At 43.7% G+C, this 21,391-nt stretch overlaps 2 protein-coding genes across 7 annotated transcripts in view; both read right to left on the bottom strand.

The window, feature by feature from the left end:
• ttc27 (tetratricopeptide repeat domain 27) overlaps nucleotides 1-18,847 on the bottom strand; it is a 75,004-nt gene extending 56,157 nt beyond the window's left edge. Inside the window, exon 1 of the mRNA XM_054749986.2 lies at nucleotides 18,627-18,847. Coding sequence (XP_054605961.1) covers nucleotides 18,627-18,714 — 88 coding nt within the window. The 5' untranslated portion in view covers nucleotides 18,715-18,847. The remainder of the gene's footprint in view (nucleotides 1-18,626) is intronic.
• A 1,725-nt stretch (nucleotides 18,848-20,572) lies between these two features.
• The window catches only part of birc6 (baculoviral IAP repeat containing 6), a 114,507-nt gene continuing 113,688 nt past the window's right edge, over nucleotides 20,573-21,391 (bottom strand). For all 6 annotated transcript variants that reach the window (XM_054749975.2, XM_054749981.2, XM_054749977.2 and 3 more), the window contains one exon: nucleotides 20,573-21,309. In XM_054749975.2, the coding sequence (XP_054605950.2) occupies nucleotides 21,130-21,309 (180 nt within the window). In that variant the 3' untranslated portion in view covers nucleotides 20,573-21,129. The remainder of the gene's footprint in view (nucleotides 21,310-21,391) is intronic.

Genomic DNA, 21,391 nt, shown 5'->3' with positions numbered 1-21,391 from the left:
AGTCCCTTTACCAGAGGAGCGTGAGTTTGGTCCGCATAGCCGGTAGTAAGTCGGACCTGTTCCCAGTGAGGGTTGGACTCCGCCAGGGCTGCCCTTTGTCACCGGTTCTGTTCATCACTTTTATGGACAGAATTTCTAGACGTAGCCGTGGTGTGGAGTGTGTCGAGTTTGGTGGCAGGAGAATCTCGTCTCTGCTTTTTGCGGATGATGTGGTCCTCCTAGCTTCATCCAGCTCTGACCTTCAGCTCTTGCTGGGTAGGTTCGCGGCCGAATGTGAAGCGGCTGGGATGAGGATCAGCACCTCCAAATCTGAGACCATGGTTCTCGACCGGAAAAGGGTGGCTTGCCAACTCCGGGTCGGGGGAGAGGTCCTACCTCAAGTGGAGGAGTTTAAGTATCTCGGGGTCTTGTTCACGAGTGAGGGTAGGAGGGATCGGGAGATCGACAGGCGGATTGGTTCGGCGTCTGCAGTGATGCGGACGCTGAGCCGATCTGTCGTGGGGAAGAGGGAGCTGAGCCAGAAAGCCAGGCTCTCGATTTACCGGTCGATCTACGTCCCAATCCTCACCTATGGTCATGAGCTTTGGGTAATGACCGAAAGAACGAGATCGCGGATACAAGCGGCCGAAATGAGTTTCCTCCGTAGGGTGGCCGGGCTCAGCCTTAGAGATAGGGTGAGGAGCTCGGACATTCGGGAGGGACTCGGAGTAGAACCGCTGCTCCTCCGGATCGAAAGGAGCCAGTTGAGGTGGTTTGGGCATCTGGTCAGGATGCCTCCTGGACGCCTCCCCGGGGAGGTGTTTCGGGCATGTCCTGCCGGCAGAAGGCCCCCGGGTCGACCCAGGACACGTTGGAGAGGTTACATCTCCAATCTGGTCCGGGAACGCCTTGGGGTCCTGCCGGAGGAGCTGGTGGACAAGGCCGGGGAGAGGACGGCCTGGAGCTCCCTAGTTGGGATGCTGCCCCCGCGACCCGGACCCGGATAAGCGGAGGAAGACGAGACGAGAGACGAGAGACGTAACTGAATTTGTCATAACACCTGTACACCCTCCCGACGCAGGGGAAACCAACTCTGGCGGGGATAATTACTAGAGGTGGGAAAAATGATCGATTCTAAGATGCATCGCGATTCAGCCGTGTATGATCCTGCATCGATGCAGCAACATGACATAATGAGATTCTCACAATGTCTATGTTCTGGACGCGTGAGGAAAATCAAGTTTTGAGGTTTTACAACTACTTCCAGGGGCAGAGTTGCTATGACATGTGCATTGCGTTGCCGTAGCCCAGGGGTCGGCAACCCGCGGCTCTGGAGCGCATGCGGCTCTTCCATCCATCTAATGCGGCTCTCTGTGCTTGTAAAATAATGAATGGATATTTTTTAAAAAAGCTTTATATTTTACTGCATTAATTTTACATCTGTGTGCCAATTCTAAATGTAAAGATTGTCTGCGCAAACCTGAACAGGTCCAACCCGGTCTTACTGTGAGACCGGGTTGACGCGTCACGCTTGTGCGCATTCTGAGCTGAAGAGGATGTGAGATTCTGGGCTTCTCCTCAGACGGCTCCTGGATGCGTCGCCACATTGGAGACAGGAACAAGCACAATTCAGCCAAAGTTTCATAATCAGGGAACATTTTCTAAGTGACAAGTCTCTCTGGGGGACAGGGTTTGGAAAACGCTCGCTTCAGTCGGAGGAATCTTCCCGCATGCGCTCTGGTTCTGCGACGCCCCTCTACACATCTTCAGCTCACTGTGGACCATACGTACGCGCTGACGGCGAGCTGTCTAAGCCGTGTCCAGCTCAGATGTTCAGATGGGAATCATTTCTTGAGCGATTTAGCTACAGCTGCGATGTGCTTAACGAATAAAATGTCAGTTCGTCTGCATGCGTCGGGGTAATTCTTTCTCCGTCAAAATAGACGGTCAAATACGGGAACTGTCCGGTCAACACAAGGCCTGCTTTTAACGGTTTTGTTTTCTTGTGAAAATTGTTGCAAATAGATATAATTTAACGTGATGAACACCAGAACCAGGCGCACTGCGCCGTCATCTCCGTCACTGTAAATGAGGGAAAAACAAAATGATCGGATCCTTTTCTGACCTTCCCCACCTACAAAGTTTAATTACAACAATTAAACGTGACAGAGCCTGGATTTGTATTCTGAACAGTCTAAACATGTTTTAAAAAGAAATGTATGACAAAAGTGGCACCTGCTCAGTAAAACCACCAACAGGGTGAAAAATATCTAAATATTGTAGGCAGAGACGGGCTACAACTTCTGGATCCACTTTATATAAATCGTTTTATTGATTATCGTCTTATGAAAGATAGCTTTGACGTACACGAGCGACCGGTACTGACTGCTGTCACTTGTTGTGATTGGTTAAAGCAGCTCTCTGCACAGTATTTGTTTACAATTTTTAAGTTCAGTAATATTCTATCTTAAAGCCGCTCCACAGAAAACATTATTTATTATATTATTTAAGTAATTATAGGCAGCACACTTTAAAAATTGTTGCTCACTATAGTGAATAGATGTATGTTCTGTATTTCAGGGATATCGAAATAAAAAATAAATTGAAAACTATTCTACTGCTTTTATTAAGTAATGAAAAATTTTGTGTGAACAATCGTGATGCATTTCAGACTCAAATTGAATCGTTAGGCAGATAATCGGAATCGGATCGAATCGTGAGGCAGGTGGAGATGCACACCACTAATAATTACATTGGCATGACACCTGGTTATGGAGGACTTTTGTGATGCTCTGAGGAAGAGGAAGCCAGTGGAGGTCATGAAGAGAAAAGAGTGATGAGGTCACAAGAGTGGGTGTTGTTAGGAGACAGAGCACCATAAAGATGTTATTCCTGTTGTCCAGTGGTTACCTCATTATTTCTGAAAATGATGAGAGGAAACGATCAGGCCCGCCCAGAAATAAAAACTGTGTTAGCGACTACTTTTACTTTTACTTGATTATAAACATGTTGCAGTAGTACTACGTGTACTCGGGTTTTTCAATTTCAATTTATTTATTAATAATCAGGACAGTGCATGTTAACATAAGTCACGCTGAAACATGCCAGAGTTAGCCATAGGCTAGTTTACAACTGTAGTCCTGTGCCAGTTGTACAGTCGGCATCCTAGGGAGGACATTATAAAACACCTATACAATCATAAATAAAATATAAGATTGATATAGAAAAGTTACATTAGTCCGGTACAAAATTGAACATCAGTTGGATTTGACTCATCAGCCAGGAGGTCCTCCACCTCGCACATTTATGCTGACTCATCATCAGTGGCGGCTGGCCAGTAGAGGGCGATAGGGCGCCGCCCTCCCAGTTTTCCCCAGTGATTTTAATTTTTATTTAAAAAAATAAATAAATAAAATTAACAATAATCACATATTCTAAGTTAATTGTGTGTTTTGTAACAAAAACAAATCATATATATATATATATATATATATATATATATATATATATATATATATATATATATATATATATATTGGTCAGAAGCTCTCTGCTGAGCTGTGGAGCCGACAGAAAGGCTGTGGGCTGTGTTTCAATCGCCCAAACATCACGAAAGCAGTCCGCCAATTGCTGACAAGAAAATCAAACGGTAGGAATGGGAATGTATCCAATCAGCGTCGACGTTGTTTCAGAAGCATGATGGGCGATAGAGCTACCGCCAAAGGCTTTCGTTGGTGTTCGGCAGAACTCGGAGACTCTCGACTCCAGCACGTTTTTGGTCGTGACGGTCATGGTCGTGACGCAGATGGACGCCAGTGATACAACCAGCATGGATACCGGATCTCAGCAGCCACTGAATTCAGTTCGGTCTCTTCTCCAGTATCCGTTCGAGAGGAGAACTATGGTGGAAAAACTTAATGTCAAAGAGCTTGGACCATATCAGCTCGACGTAAAGATAAGCCAGCAGGAGGAGAGAGGTAAACTGTACACACCAGGCTTCTGGGAAGGCTTGGCTAGCTGGATGCAATCACGCTAATGCGTTATTTTGCTTTCCGTGTTTGTTATTCAAAACGACTGTGACAGATGAGGCATGGATTGAGTCAGGAGTTACGGACATGAAACATTTTTCTGAGAAGGTGAAGAAACATGAGTTATCCCGGGCGCACATGGACAACACGGTGAAGCTACCTATGCTAGGCAGAGCTAACATTGCCATGCAGCTAGAGACGAGGGACACAGGCTTGCAGTGAAGAAACACAAGGAAGAAGTGGATCAGAACCGGCACATTTTGTCCAAGAGAGAGATGTCAACACAGTGTATGAGCACAAGGATGACCTCCTCAGATTTTTCCAGATGATCAGAGACTCGGATGACTTTGATCCAATCACTGAGAGAGAGGCAGGAGGCTTTGTGAGAATGCTGGAGGAAGAAGATTTCGGCTTTCTGCTGGCATTGTGTCACAAGATCATGCCACATGTGGACATGCTGTTCAACCAGCTGCAGAAGAGGAACACTGACTCTGTCTACATCACAGGGGTCATCCAGAGCTTCACCAACAGTATGCAGCACCATGGACAGCACTATGGACAGCTCCACCCTTGATCAGTCCTGCACAGCAGTCCCTCCAATCATGGCTGACAAGTGGCGCCTTTTAAAGGGGAGCAGGTCACCAGCGTTCAGTGCAGAGGGAGGACAGAGATGTGTACTGTTGGTCCACTTCCCATATCTAACATATTTTAATGTTCATAAGAACTTGACGCTGACGCCCTCAATCACTCTTTTTTTTATTTGGTATTGGCTTTAATTTTGTTTTAAAGAGACAATGTGTAGTTTTTACTGGTAATCCCTGAAAATATCCATCAAAATGATGTTGAAAATGAATTATGCCTAGTGGTTGGAAAATAGCTTTCAATCAATCATTTTTATTTGTAGAGCACCTTCCACAACGTTATCAGAAGCCCAAGGTGCTGAACAGCATCATCATAAAAACATTCCCAGTACCTGGGCATAAAAGCAAGATAAAAACATAAAATCATAAAATAACAAGCAAGCAATATTACAAATACAGACAGATAACGGAATAAGACTAATCGATTAAAAACAAATGGTGGACAAAATAAGATCAAGCATCCTGATCAAAAAGAAGAGGTATTAAAAACCATAATGTCAGGGCAATTCAAAGAACCCTAGGGATGAAAAGCAATCAAATAAAAATGAGTATTTAAACGAGACTTAAAGACTTGATGGGATGGTGCCTGCCTAATGCTCAATGGCAATTCATTCAACAGAGTTGGAACCAAAACAGAAAATGCACGATAACCCCTCGATCGATATTTCGGCCGGGGGACCACCAGACGTCCCTGCTCGGCTGAGCAAAGAGAGCAAGATGGAGCATACATGTGCAAAAGTGCAGTAATGTAAGAGGGGGCACTGCCCTGGAGGGCCGTATAAACGAGAGTTAAGATTTTAAATTTAGCTCAGTATTGCACCGGGAGCCAGTGCAGAGCAGTCAGCACTGGGGTAATGTGCTCTCGACATCTAGTACCTGTCAGGAACCTAGCCACAGAGTTCTGTACAAATTGGAGCTGTGCAACCGTGCACTGGGCCAGACCGGTGTCGGTACAAGATCTGCTCGGGTGCAAGATCGGCTCGGGTCCGTCGACTGCCGATGACGTCTAAGTAGTTGATTGGCTGAACATGAACCTTACGGAATTACGTAATCACGTAACGTTGTTATCACGTGACGTTGGTCCAGGCAAATTTTTTCTATTGGAAAGATGGACAACTTTTACAAAGAAATCCATCATTACCTCTTTGAAAATACACTTTTAGCATAGAGCTGCAAGTATATTAGGGCTGAACGATTAACTGCGTGTGCAATTAAATTGCGATGTGACAAAAGGAGATTTTCTAATGGCAAAGGCTGCAATTTGGCAGCGAGTGGTTAGCGCAATGCTAATATACATGGAAAAACCCATAGGAATGCTAATGCTAATATCGCCGATTACATTATTACAAATTATGAATTAGAAACGTGCCAAATGATTACATTTGGAGTCTAATAGAAAGTAAAACTACCATCAATCAAATAAGTACAGACAGGTATTTTAGTAAAGCCAGAAAACTTTTAACTCCAGAGCTTTGGCTAGCAGCTATGAGCGTAACTGAACTACGCATGGACAAGACGTCAAAAACTCAACACAAATACTTCAATAAACGGGACACACTTCTTTCCTGCAAATACAATTTCACAGGTGTTGCTAATACCATATGATCCTTCAAGGGATGTGCTCAAAGAGGAGTTCAACATGAATCAAACATAGTGTTTTATTTTACAAATACTATTATAAACACAAACTTACGTCTTAAGAAACATTATTTTAATAACGAAACTGCTAAATTCTTTCCAACAGTATAGATGTGTAGTGTTTTTTGTCCGAGTGGGTTTGCCGTACTTTGACGTCATCGGCAGTCGAAGGACCCCGAGCCGATCTTGCACCCGAGCAGATCCTGTACCGACACCGGCATACAGAGCGTTACAGTAGTCCAGACGGGACAGGACGAAAGCATGCAACACAGACTCCAGATGAGCTCTGGACAGCAGAGGCCTGATCCTGGATAGTCGTTTCAGGTAAAAAAAAAAACAGGACCTCACCACTGTATTTACGTGAGTGTCGAGATTAAGTGAGGAGTCCATTTTTATCCCCAAATTACTGAATATTTTCTTTTCATAGGGGGTCAATGGGCCAAGGTCAATATCAGCACCTGAGCCATTTCTTCTGCCAGGACTAAGTATTATGACTTCCGTTTTGCTCTCATTTAGGTGCAAAAAATTACAGGTGCTGGCCAGTAAATTAGAATATCATCAAAAGGTTGAAAATATTTCAGTAATTCCATTCAAAACGTGAAACTTGTACATTATATTCATGCAATGCACACAGACCAATGTATTTCCAATGTTCATTACGTTTAATTTTGATATTTATAGGTGACAACCAATGAAAACATCAAATCTGGTATCTCAGAAAATTAGAATATTCTAAAGGCCAATGAAAAAATGTTTGTTTCTCTAATGTTGGCCAACTGAAAAGAATGAACATGAAAAGAATGTGCATGTATAGCACTCAATACTTAGTCGGGGCTCCTTTTGCCTCAATAACTGCAGTAATGCGGCGTGGCATGGACTCGATCAGTCTGTGGCACTGCTCAGGTGTTATGAGAGCCCAGGTTGCTCTGATAGTCGTCTTCAGCTCCTCTGCATTGTTGGGTCTAGCGTATTGCATCCTCCGCTTCACAATACCCCATAGATTTTCTATGGGGTTAAGGTCAGGCGAGTTTGCTGGCCAATCAAGGACAGGGATACCATGGTCCTTGAACCAGGTGCTGGTGGTTTTGGCACTGTGTGCAGGTGCCAAGTCCTGTTGAAAGGTGAAGTCTGCATCCCCATAAAGTTGGTCAGCAGCAGGAAGCATGAAGTGCTCTAAAACTTCCTGGTAGACGGCTGCATTGACCCTGGACCTCAGGAAACAGAGTGGGCCAACACCGGCAGATGACATGGCACCCCACACCATCACTGACGGTGGAAACTTTACACTGGACCTCATGCAACGTGGATTCTGTGCTTCTCCGCTCTTCCTCCAGACTCTGGGTCCTTGATTTCCAAAGGAAATGCAGAACTTGCTTTCATCAGAAAACATAACTTTGGACCACTCAGCATCAGTCCAGTCCTTTTTGTCCTTGGCCCAGGCGAGACGCTTCTTGCGCTGCTTCTTGTTCAAGAGTGGCTTGACACACGGAATGCGACACCTGAATCCCATGTCTTTCATGAGTCTCCTCGTGGTGGTTCTTGAAGCGCTGACTCCAGCTGCAGTCCACTCTTTGTGGATCTCCCCCACATTTTTGAATGGGTTTGTCGTCACAATTCTCTGCAGGGTGCGGTTATCCCTAGAGCTTGTACACTTTTTTCTACCACATTTTTTCCGTCCCTTCGCCTGTCTGTTAATGTGCTTGGACACAGAGCTCTGCGAACAGCCAGCTTCTTTAGCAATCACCTTTTGTGTCTTGCCCTCCTTGTGCAAGGTGTCAATGATTGTCTTTTGGACAGCTGTTAAGTCAGAAGTCTTCCCCATGATTGTGGGGCCTTCAAAACAAGACTGAGGGACCTTTTAAAGGCCTTTGCAGGTGTTTTGAGTAAATCAGCTGATTAGAGTGGCAGCAGGTGTCTTCTATATTCAGCCTTTTCAGAATATTCTAATTTTTTGAGATACCAAATTTGGAGTTTTCATTAGTTGTCACTTATGAATATCAAATTTAAATGTAATGAACATTGGAAATACATTGGTCTGTGTGCATTGCATGAATATAATGTACAAGTTTCACGTTTTGAATGGAATTACTGAAATATTTTCAACCTTTTGATGATATTCTAATTTACTGGCCAGCACCTGTAGAAGCCATCCAACATTTTATGCCCTTCAAACAGTCCAATAAAGGAGAAACAGATCTATCCTCCCCACGTTGAAGGGGGAGATAGATCTGGCTGTCATCAGCAAAAAAAATGAAATTTCACATTATGCTGACGAAGGAGGACTCCAAGAGGCTTTGCAACATAAAACCATAAATTTGGGTCTAAAATACATGGGAGCGGGTCTACGTCTTTGGGCGACACCATGTTTCCTTCTACGGGAGCCCGCGAGGACTAAATCCATTTACTGGTTTGTAACAGGTGGTTACAAAACTTTTGTCATTCTTAAACGTTTTAACACATTTACCTCTTCACTTGTTGGCAGTGATGAAAGGGAGTCTGATGTGTGTCATTTAGCACGCTGCCGTTCAAGCCGCATTAACATCAATAATTGTATTTTTTTTTAATCTCCCCAGTGCATGTTTTCATTAAGGGACCTGCTACAGGCAGTTCTTACCCAGAGGATCTTTGTTATTCTTTTTCCGCTGACGTTAATGCGGCCCGAACGGCAAGGTGCACCCCCACACATGTTACATGCAAACGACCGGCTCGGCTGTGGGAAAAGAGGTAAGTTGGGATTTTGGGGTGATCACCCCAACGTCACCACAATATCATGATTTTGGCCCTCCATAACTCATGGCCACGATCTTGTGCCAGCAGGCAGTCCCGTTCAAAATTTCTTCCAAAATTTTCTAGTTTATTACTCTGACCTTTTTTTTGTTTTATATAAAACATTACATAGAACATTTAATAATAACCTTAGTAATAATTAGGGATGCTCAGATTTTATCATTTGGCGTTCAAAGCATCTGGAATCAGGAAGTTCAGCTATAACCCTATAAAACAACCAACATGACTTTTGAAATTCTTAAGATTTTCTAACAGAATAACGGCACAGTTTTCAATTGAACAAGTTCTTACATTAATATTCTTTGTTGGACGAAAACAACATGTAGTTAGCTAGCAGTGGCAGGGTTTTTCCTGGCTCAAACTGAGGCAGAGGTGGTACCATCCTGACCATGCACATGCACAAGCATACTCTGTACATTCAACTGCCTCACTTTTTTAAAGGCAAAATATGTTATCGTTAAGTGTTCTAATCTAAGCTTCTGTTGATTAATTGAATATTACATTTGACGTTTAAAGTGAAACAAAACTGGTTTGTGAAGCGTGTGTGAATGGATGAATGATACACTGTGGTGTAAAGCGCTTTGGAGTTCTTACTCTGAAAGGTGCTATACAAGTGCGGGTCATTTATCATTTATTTATCATTTGCTGCTAAAAAATATGAAATAAAACAACAGACTGAAATAACAGACTCTTATTATGAAAGGCTCAATAATATGCATTAGATTGGTGTTTAATTCCTTTTTCCATCTGATATTTATAGTTAAAATATTTTTAAATATTTGATCCACATTTCAGTAACATTTTAGGTTTGTATTAATAACACTCACCTTAGTCAAAAAACACATTAATATATGCAGTAAAATATAATGCATTTCATTAACATGCATTTGTATTGGAAATGATAATAACATTTAATTTCTGCTGCTAACAATGTAATGGTGGCATGTCTATAATGTACGGGTTGGCAATAATCTAGTTTGAATTATGTTCAAAGATAGAAGCGTGTGTGAATTATATACTACAATGCCTTGCTGTACATCCTGCTCCTGTGTGTGCAGCAGACTTGTAGCAGTAATGTGACTCGTATCTGCAGCGGTTCTGATCCGTAGCGCTGCAGGATGCAGAATAAACAGGATAGTGGGGACTTTTCATTCGCTTGTAGAGTTTGGTCTTTCTTAGTTTTACGATCATCATCATATATTTTTCAGTGCGCCACTTGATCGTGAGACTGCTACCCGTTAGCTTTAGCATTAGCCATTCTGCGTGTAGCTGCACTTTTGATACCAAACTATGGACTGGTTCTGCCTTTGTCCCTTTGCTGGTTCCTTTATTTTCCTCCACTGCATCCAGATGACCACACTGTACGCCAGTAAAAAGCATTTTTCTTACACGTAACTTACTTTTGTTCAGTAAAGTTCTGGGGAATATAGTAATTCAAAGATGTTGCACCCGTGCTACGTTTAAAAATAGACAGACACACACAGACAGTTACAGCCCTGCTACGATATGGAAGAGCCTGGGGGAAATCAGGACGTTAATAGCACCAACCACAGATATGTACCAACTAGCGAGAAAAGCCATTTTTGATCTTTGTCTGCAGCTGTTTTAGAGCTTTTCGGTGCACCGCTGCTGATACAGCACCCTGTAGTGGTGCAATGCTGCAACTGCAGTTAAAATAACATCCATATAGCTGGGGGCAAAGTGAAATCAGGCTGGGGCAGCACTAACTTAGCTGGAGGAGGCCGCCACGCAAATTTGAATGCAGGAAAAACCCTGAGTACACCCCACTCTCATCTGTCGGGAGTCAGCAAAGCGCATTTTTCTAGTTATTATTACTCATTCAACTTAAGTTTTTCTTCATTAATTAATTTAGGTTATGCTTAGTAAAACATGTTCAGATTCATTAAAAGGGTGAAGTTCCAAGTACTAAAAACAAGGAAAAGGCTGAACTAACTCAACACATTTCACTTCTAAAAACTATATTAAAATGATGAGTTTCACCTAGTTTGAATACGTTCACCATTTGGGTTTGCAGTGTACTGACACCTAAAACATCTAACTAAACTAGAAGCTCTGACCTGACGTGTTGTCATCGTTCCAGAGCTCCAATCAGACATGCTAGAGCTGGTTCTGGTATCAGGACGATGAGGGGCGATGAAGGTTCACGTTTTAGGCTGAAGGTTTTCCATCTCCTCCTGAAGAACTCTGTTATCATCTTCTAGGTTCAGGTTTGCTGCTTGTATCATTTCCTGAATCTGAACCTTCGGCTCCTGCAGGCTTTGCAGCTTTCGCTCTTCCTCTTCTCTCTTCTCCACAGTTCCCTGATCGGATTGTTTTTTCTTTTCCTCAAAATTAAGCTTCTCTTCATTCAGATTTTCTTTCTCAAGTTTTAGACGTCATCGTCCAAAGCCCTCTGCCTCTCTTAAAATAAGCGTTTCTGCTTCTTTTGTTCTTTCAAACTGGATTTGTTCTTCCTCAAGGCTCTGTCTCATCTGTTCTCTCTCTTTCAGCAAAATCTGGAGGATTTTAGAAGCTTCCTGATCATATTCCTTGGTTTTTGCTAAATGAACCAACTCTTTGCTGTGATTCTTTCTCTTTAGAATCAGACCTTCAAACCCCTCCACTAAATCCTGTTTCCTTGTATCTAAATATTGACTTTTTGATTTAACAAATTCAACAAACTCGTCTTTCTCAGCCTCCAGGTCTAGTTCCATCCTTACTAAACCATCTCTGGCTTCCTGCACATCCTGGCGGACGTCTTTAATCATCTCTTCGAATTCCGCCTGTTGCTCTCTGAGACTTTGTTCCCCAGTCTCTAAAGATTCAAGCCTTTCCTGGAGATAACTGTAGATTTGTTTACGCTTCTCTTCTGATTGCGTTTGACTTAGTTCAAAGCTAGTTTTCTCTGTATCCAGAGATTCTCTCTCCAGAATCAAACATTCAAACTTTTCTTACAAATTGTTTTTCATCTCAGCTAAACGTTCAGCGGTTTTCACAATCTCCCATTTTTTCTCTGCAAGGTTCTCCAGGAATTTAACTTCCGTCTCTCTTCAAGGAGACTTTGTTGAACCTTTTCAGTCTCCTTCTCAGATATTTCACATTTATTTGAAAAATCACGTTTCTGATGTTCCAACTGTTTTCTCTGCGTTTACACGTTTTCTCTCATCATGAATTCCCCTTTCTGGTTGTTTCTTAGACTAAATAAACACTCATTTTTGTCTTCCCAGATCAAATTTCATTTCGTTTATTTCCTCTTTTGCTTCCTCTTTACTGCCTTGAAAAACTTTCCATAATTCTTCTATTTTTGCTTTTGTGTTGGTCAAATTGTCTGATGTCCTAAGATTAGCAGTTTTGCGTTCAGTAATCTTAATCCACTCATCTTGGATTTGTAATCTGTAGTTCTGTTTCCCATGTCAACCTTCATTCTCTGTTCCTCTAGAGATTCAGATTGAACTTTCAACTCATCCTTCTCTTCCTGTAAACTCTTTTTAGTTTTTCAGTCTTTCATCGTTTTGTCATTTTTGTTCTCAAACTCCAGCTCCTTTAGCCTATAAGCTTCGTTCTTGGACCTCCAAAAGCTGGTTCTCATCCAGGAAACGCTGTTTAATTTCAGCAACGTGCTTGTTTAAAAGTCACTTTTTTCTTCAAAAGCGCGTTTCTGTTTGCTGAGTTTTATTCTCTCATCTTCCAGATGCTCAAATTCACATTGCAGAATAAAACTCCTGTCAGATGCATGTTTTCCATGGGTGTGAAGTGTGTTCTGTTTGTTCCTGCAGCCATTTGCAAATGATGAGTCTCTGTCGACCTGTTCAGATCAAACGGCCTATCAATGTGACTCAAAGGACTATGATGTCATATTTATAGAGGCTTGACCCCAAGCCCCCACAATGCCGCTCTAAAATTGAGTCAAACCCGGACGGAAGTACCAAAAATTGCAGTTCCACCCTCGTCCATTAGGGGCTGGTGACAGGAGCGAGCAAATCCTCATTGACTCCCATGTTAAAAATACCAATTTCACAGCAGAAATAAACATGTTTACAGCCTGGTACCAAAACATGTTTTTGGTTTAAATGATCTAGTTTACACTCATGACAACTCTGAGGGGGGTGGATTTTTTTCTCACTCTTCTGTTTAAGTGTATTAAACGCCTAAAATTCTGTATAATTAATGAGCATCAGACCTACGTGACCACAGAGCTAGCTCCGTGGAAAGGCCTCAGTAGAGAATCAGTCTGGCTTGGAAACTGCTCCGGCATTTTTAGTCTCTGTGTTTGTGTATTCTTTTTTGGATATTTTTTGTGCAATTGTTGGACAAAATGACTTGCTGTGGCATTAGTTGCACTAATAGAGCGTCCAAGGAGTCTCCACTTCATTTTTTTCGGTAAGTAAAATTATATTTATGTATTTTAGGTCACTGCCGAGCTGAGCTTAGATTTTAACATGTACTGTTTAACCATGAAATTTAAATGTAATAGGGTAAAACCCAGTGCATTTAACATAATGCTGCACTTTAGAAAATGGGTTGAAATATTACATGTTGGTGGAGCTGGATTCCGACTATCGGCTTGTGGAGCTCTCGGGAGACCAATGTTTTCCACCCGTTTCTCCCCTGGCTTCGCGGCTTCTGTTTGCTGCGCGGAATGCCGGCTGTTTCTCCCCGCAGCTCGGCTCATTTCTGTCTGATAGCGGCTTCTGTTTGATGCGCCGGGCTGTCGGCTTGTGGAGCTCTGGGATGGAAACCTTTCCACCCGGTTCTCCCCAGCAGCAGCTCTGCGCATCTCAGATCGCAGCGGCGCTTGTCTGCTGTGCGGCTGCCGGCTAGTGGAGGTCTCAGAGACCTCTGTGTTCCACCCGGTTTTACCCAGCGGTCAGCCCGGCGTATCTCTGACTCAGAAGCTCTGGTGTTGTGCACAGTTAACTCCGGTTGTAGCTAGGTTGCTACCTCCCTTAGCTTAGCTCCCACCTCCGCGTTAGCTTTGGGTTAGCTTGTAGCTAGTTCGACCAGGTGTCGTCAGTTGATCCCAGCCTTACAGCCACACCCTCAGCTCTTCCTCTCTTCCCTTTTGTGGAATTGTCTGGGCTTGACGGAACCTGTGACACGGTCAAAATGGCGGTGGTGGCCACCTCCCATTTGGCCTCAAAAACTTGATATTGGAGCCTATGGAAAGGAGATGTCCAGTATATTAATGTTGATGCTTGGCCCTGACAGCATCTGCGTGTGCTTGCATGTGTTTGCGCGTGCACATGCTGTGGGCATGTGCTTGCACGTTTGCGTACGTGTGTTAAAGTATTTAGTTTTAGAAAATTATCGTGTTTTGAGCTGCAGCTTTGTTTGTTGTCTGGGTTGAAGCGTTAACGACATCCGGTGCAGCAGGTGGCGCTGTGACTGCTGGAGGTGGAGAGTAGCAAGAAAAGGAAGCAGGAAGCGTTATTAGCATTAGCCTACAGGGTACATCCAGGCAATTCCAGGTAAACCTGGACTTTAATGTGTTCCTGCTGTTAGTGTTGCTTTGTTGGACCACGCGAAATTGAAAAGACACGCGAATATAAATAAAATCAAAGCGACTGGAGGTTTGTTAATTCTCGCTGTGTTTAACATCGCAAGAGCTCCAGGGTTAGCTTTGATGCTAACTAGGTGCTCACTTAGTTTCTGCTGGTCGCGTTATTTGGAATCCTAGGATGTCCAAGGAAGATCCCGCCTTTCTCGTCTCTGATTGGCTAGAAAGGCTCTACTACGATTTGCTATTCAATTAAGCAACAAACTCATTAAATGTGGACTGTCCTTTTCCCACCAGCAGAAAGCCGGTTTGGGGAGTTTTGTAATGAAAATGTGAACTTAGCTCCATAACAACGACTTTGTCCTGTTTTGCAAAACATTTTATGTTTTATAAAAAACTGGAGAACGTAAAATGTGAATTTATAATCTTGTTGTATTTATCAAAATGTTGGACTTCATAATTGGCTCTCAAGCACTAGATAGGATAAACATGTGCTGTACCTGGGTATGAAACGTAATAAAACTGCCCCATTCTGCCCAGCTGTGCGCATCAGGTCAGTTTATTTTCTAGAATAATGAAAACTGGTGAAAAATGTCAATCATAATCAGCTTTGAATTAAACTTTGATTAAATGATACATATTTAATACAATGATGAGAGACGTGCTCTAACTGATAAACAGCCTTAACCCCAATAGAGCAAACAGATAAAAAGTCAGTCTACGGTGTGATAATGCAACAAGATTTATTATGCAAAGTGATGGAAGTTGTTACTTTTACTGAATGATCAATAAGATGTGATGTTCCATATAAATATGAATGATCAACCTTATTGGTCTTTGAATATTTGATTTCATATGAACCTGGGTTCTTTGGACTGCCAGGGAAACACACACTTCATAATAATTCAGAGTCAAGAATGTAGTTTATAAAAATGAATTTAATACTATACTTATAAACTAATGACACATTGACGTTTTTCAATTTCTTTCATGAAAAAAAACAAACTGGTTTGTTGCAAAACAGGAAAGGATGTTAATTATAGCGATGAGTTCACATTTTCTTCACAAAAAACTACTAAAGATCTGGCTGTACACATAAAAACCTGCAGCGAGGGAAATTTATTTCCTCTTACATTAAATACAAGCCAATCGTTGGAGAGCCCTTCCAGCCAATCAGAGGCAAGAAAGGTGGGACATTCCTTGGACATCCTAGAATTCCAAATGACGCCTGCCACCGCTCAGGTGGTGCCTTTGCTGGTTCCTTTATTTTCCTCCACTGCATCCAGATGCCCACACTGTGCGCCAGTAAAAAGCATTTTTCTTACACGTAACTTACTTTTGTTGTTTTCTGGGGAAAATAGAAATTCAAATATGTTGCACCAATGCTATGTTTAAAAATAAACAGACACACACCGACAGTTGTTTCATCGCCCTGTACAGCCCTGCTCTGATGGGGAAAATCAGGACGTCAATAGCACCAACCATAGATATGTACCAACTAGCGAGAAAAGCTATTTTTGATCTTTTTCTACAGCGGTTTTAGTGCTTTTCGGTGCACCGCTGCGTAGAGCCCTGCACTGAAGAAGCCCTAGGCCCTCGGGTCAGCCCGGCCCGACGGCCCTCGGGCCGGGCTTCGGGCCAACGACTGTGCAATTACCTCGGACACGGGCCGGGCGCCTTTGTTTTTAATCGAATTCATAAAAAAAATTGAAACACAAATGCAGCAGTAGAGCCCTGTGCGGGACTGTTTTCTTCATCCTGCTCCTGCCCGCTCCCGCTGAATTTCTGACCATTACCGCCTGCAACTGCAACGTGTGTGTTACACTCCCGCCCGCACCCATAGCGTGCATGTCTACTCCCGCCCGCAACCGCAAAACTCGGAGAAATTATTACCTCACAATAAAAGAGATGTATTGAGTTTGCGTCCTCTCCGGTCCTGGAGAAAACATGTCACAACCCGCGGCTCTTCCATCCATCTGATGCGGCTCTCTGTGCTTGTAAAATAATGAATGGATATTTAAATAAAATGCTTTATATTTTACTGGATTAATTTTATATCTGTAAGTCAATTCTATGTAAAGATTGTCCGCGTAAACCTGAACAGGTCCAACCCGGTCTTACTCTAAGTGTTTTTCTCCCCAGAGGAAGCTACGGTGATGTTCTGCTGAGCTGTGGTGGCCTCATGGAGGGGGCCATCATCTAGCACACTGCTGCTAACCACTTAAACTTTCTCCCTCTCCTGATAATAACTTTTTGATTCCTTGACGTTGAATGTGCTACTGCTAATTTACCCGTTTAATTATAGATTCACTAGGATAAATACAATAAAGTTTATCTCTCACCAAATAGAATATTTACTAAGAAATCACAATGTAACTATAGACACACTGCTTGGTTGTGTGTGTGTGTGTGTGTGTGTGTGTGTGTGTGTGTGTGTGTGTGTGTGTGTGTGTGTGTGTGTGTGTGTGTGTGTGTGTGTGTGTGTGTGTGTGTGTGTGTGTGTGTGTGTGTGTGTGTGTGTGTGTGTGTGTGTGTGTGTTCTGTCTTCTCCATCCCAGTGAGTCATGGTGGATGGCTGCTTATACTGAGCCAGGATCCTCTGGAGGTTTTTCCTCTCGACTGTCGCTGCATGCTTGCTTACCCCTTCTTTCCACCGGAGCCGTCAGCAGCCGTCAGCAGCGCGAGTCGGCCGCGTCTCAGGAGCAGCATGTCGCGGCCCTTACGCGCCGGTTCTATTTTCTACGCGCTACGCCTCTGAAACGGGTCAAGTTCGACATTTTTGGGGAGGGAAAGACAGGAAATCGGACGCGGAAACTGAGCGAAGCTTCCCAAGATTGTCAGAATAAAGAAACATACTGCCTTCCAGTTGTTTTACTTTAAAAAAGTAACTAACTGTGCGGCCCCGTGAGAAGTTATCACCTAGCTAGCGGTCTCCTTCGTTTTTCAGGTCCGTATTGGCGATTATAAAATGGACAGAACATAAAACACAAACCTTTTGGAGCCATGTTGTAATTTTCTCCTGCTTGTTGTTGTGTTTACTGACGAAGTCACTCGCATGACTTCGTGCTCTGTCGGTGACAGCTGCTCCCCTGCTGCTTCGCGTCTCGTGGGAAGGGCCAAACAGCAGCTTACGCGAGCAAGACGTGCTGCTGACGGCTCCGGTGGAAAGAAGGGGTTAGTATGAGGAGTGCTGTAAAGACTCTGACACTAGTCAGTGACTCAATGCAACCTGTTGGGTTCCTTATATAGGAAACTTTTTACTGATTGGCTTAATGAACTGACCTGGATTGGAATGTTTACTGTGTGAAGGTCCTTGACACGACGCTTGTCGTGATTTGGCGCTTTATAAATAAACTTGAATTGAATCGATGCAGATACACTCAGGCTAGCCGTTAGCTCGTCAGTCCCGTAAGCTACTTCTCTGAAAAGAGGCTGTTCATGGAGACACCGGAGACAGTTTCATCCTTCTCTTTAGAAAACCCGTTTAGTTTCCAGATTATTCTCAGATGTAGACCCAGAAACCTCTCTGATCAACTCAACCCAAGTATTAGAGGACTAGTTTGAGATGTTGGTCAGTAAATTGAGCCGATCAAAACCAGCCTGTGATCTGAAGAACGGTTCGGTGCGGTTCCGTCCAGATGAAACACGAAGCTGCAACTAAAAACAGTCTTTATTTTAAAATCTGGTGATATTTTTGAGCGGATTGAAGCCGAACACCAAAACAACTCCTGAGATTTTAAACCGCTTTAGTTTGACTTGATTTGGTTTTTTAAAACGTCCCTCAGATCAAATTAAACACGTTTTAAACGGAGTTCGGCGGAACGGAGATCATCGGTTCTGTCTGCTGTGACACATTAAGCTTCTCAAATATTTAATGTCGCTCGATGTTCAGTCGGCAACAATCGTAAAAATACTCAACCGGATCCGTTAGACGTTATTTATCATAGAACCGGATCAGACCAGCGGAGCTCCTTCTGCCAGCCAACCGGCTTCTACCGGTACCGACAGACTCGCAGTAAAACCGGACAATGAGAGCGAACCGGTCCGGAGACTCACCTGCCAGAGTACTGATGTTCTGCTGCCACTCCGCCGCCTCTCCGGGAGCCAGGAAGCCCCTGAGCACCGGGATCTCGACTCCGAGCATGGCCGAACACCAACCGGCAGCGGTTCCGAGTTCTGATCTGATCGGTCACCGAAACAAGTCACGGCTTCACTATCACACACTAAATGTTTTTATCCATCCATGTGGCCACAGTGGCATCAGTGAGCAGCCATGACACACGCGCGTTGCATTGTGGGAAAAGCTATCAGGCGCGGCTCGATATGTTCACTCTGCAGTAAACTCTCACTAGTGTTTACTACGGAGGAGTCTCAGTAGCAAACAGACGCTTCACACGCCCAGTGATGCATCATGTTTACACGTGAGCATGTAAATGTGCATAATTACTGTGTTGTAAAGCGCCTTGGGGGGGTTTTAGGCAACCTGTGTTGCATAAATAAAAGTGGATCCACTCAAATGCCTTTTGTGAAAATATGCATTTTTAAATGATAGTTCATTTAGTTGGTGCTCTGAATGTTTTAGGCAAAGCAGCGATGAATGTAAATTTATTTCAATTAACTGGTTGTTTTAGTCATTAAAGGTTTTTGAAAAAGTGGCACCGCGACCAGCATCGTGGCACGCGTTAGTCGATGACACAATGCTCCTCGTCTCAATTCGGCTTTTATTTGCACACTTGTGCACTTCCTCCAAGTGCACTTCGCAGAAGATCGTAGGGCGAAGTGCAAGTGTTGGGACTGGGCTCATGGACGTAATTTTCACTTTGGAAGTGGGGGCAACACGGGGTGGGGGGTATCTTTACAGTATGCTCTAATAGGAGACAGGCTTCAACACTAACGGTTGTTTTCTGCTTGGTCCTAGAGCTCAACCAGTGTCAATTTAATATAGTGTAATATTGTCTTTGGATGGTAAAAAGTGCAGGGGTCAAAACATGACTTTGGAAAAAGTGGGGGGGACATCACCCCCCCCCACCCCCACCCCCTCCCCCGGCCGAATTACGTCCATAAAGTCTGGGCTAATAACATTCCTTCATTTTAAAATCGAACCAGCGGTTTTAGACATTTCTATGGTTGCAGAAATAGAATTTCAGTGTTTCACAAACAAAATAATCCACATCTCCAGTGCTGGTCCTTCTAGACCTCGGTCATCCACCCTGACCTGCAGGTCCAGATCCTGGATTTGTGTTTGTCCTTCTGCCTCAGGAGGATGGACCACAAGTTCTCAGTGGAATGAAGGTCTGGTGAAGTTCCTGGACCTGGACCCAATATGTAGATGTTCTGGTCCTGATCCACTTAGCTTTGACTAAATCCTTCTGGCCTGGTGCTCCATGCTGGAGAAGATTGTTGTTGGATAGTTGGAGGAGCTCCTCTGGGCAGATGTTTAGGCACCATTCTTTAGTCATGGCCGTTTTGAGGCTGAACTGGGAGGGAGTCTATTCCCTTAGCTCAGAACCCCCACCTCCCATGGGAACACTCACCTGCTGTCCTCCAGATGATCTTTGTGCTGATTAAATATCTAACTCAGAGAATATTTGAATCTTTCTTTAGGCCATAGGTCCAAAGTTTTGTTTTAAAAAATCTATGTTTTTTGTACAGCACGCTGGGTTTTCAGTGACCAGGCTGGGTCTGGATTGCTGATCTGAGATCAGCTTGTGTTACATGCTGGAAGAATCATTCCTTCAGTCAAGCTTCATTTAAAGTCATGCCAAAAGGATGATGGGACGTTCTTGTTATGCATCAGTTATTCTGCTTTTTCCTTTTGTTCGACATTTTAAAATAATTTTAAAAATAGAGCGGTTTTGTCTGGTTTCAGCTGGTTTGGTGGTTGGCTGTCAAAAGACATCACAGGGATTGTTGCATGCACCGACACAGAAAACACAGACACGCACACTGGTGTGGCTCTGACTTCACCACGGCAACAGGAAGCAGTCATGGAGAAGCGCAGGTTTATCAAGAGTATGGTAAAGCCTTTTAATTCGGAGCCTGTGAAAGGGGTAACATAGCATTTAAAATGTCCGTCTCAGCTTTAATCAGGTGGATCTGATCCCAGAAAATCAAAGGCAGCAAGGAGGTTCATCTCTGAATCACTCACCCATTTTAAATGATCTGCTTATTGATTGACCAATATATCCTCACCGTCTTCACGCCAACAGTCCCAAAAACACACAACACATTCAGTAAACATTCTTCTCTGAAGGTAGTTTCCCTTATATAATCTGTCATTTCCTCTGCCATAATGTATACATAAACAAGTTTAATAACATACCAATCAGTGGTTATCTCACAATTGGAAAAAGCACAAAATGTTTACAGTCTTTTACAGGTAAATAAAAGTTTGTGTGGACGTAGCGAAGTCCAGAAACTCGCGTCTTCTCGTTATCGGCTATCCTGCAATTAGATCTTTACATACAAATATGGACAAAGAGTCGGCTCGCCTTCTGCAGCCGTCAAGTCTTAAAAGAGTAGTAATCATGAGGGAGGGGCGGGGCCTGGGGTGCGGGTCTCATAGCTGGCCCTCGCTGCAGTGGCTGTCCTGGCTGCTGCCGGGCTTCTCTGCATCCGGACCCGGCAGCTCTTTGAGGATGAGGGAGGCGCTCTTCTCGGAGAACTCGTCGGCGTCGGGCTCTAGGCCGTCGGGGCAGGGCAGCTTCAGGAGCTCCTCTCTGAGCTGAGCCGTGTGTCTCTGTGGGGACAGAACCGAGCCTGTCACAAACCAACTCAACCAGACCCGGATAACTCATACCACACTAAACACATACGGGAAG

This window comes from Nothobranchius furzeri, chromosome 12 (genome assembly GCF_043380555.1).
Source record: "Nothobranchius furzeri strain GRZ-AD chromosome 12, NfurGRZ-RIMD1, whole genome shotgun sequence".
In the NCBI taxonomy this organism is placed as follows: domain Eukaryota; kingdom Metazoa; phylum Chordata; class Actinopteri; order Cyprinodontiformes; family Nothobranchiidae; genus Nothobranchius; species Nothobranchius furzeri.
This window is presented reverse-complemented; position numbering and strand designations above follow the sequence as displayed.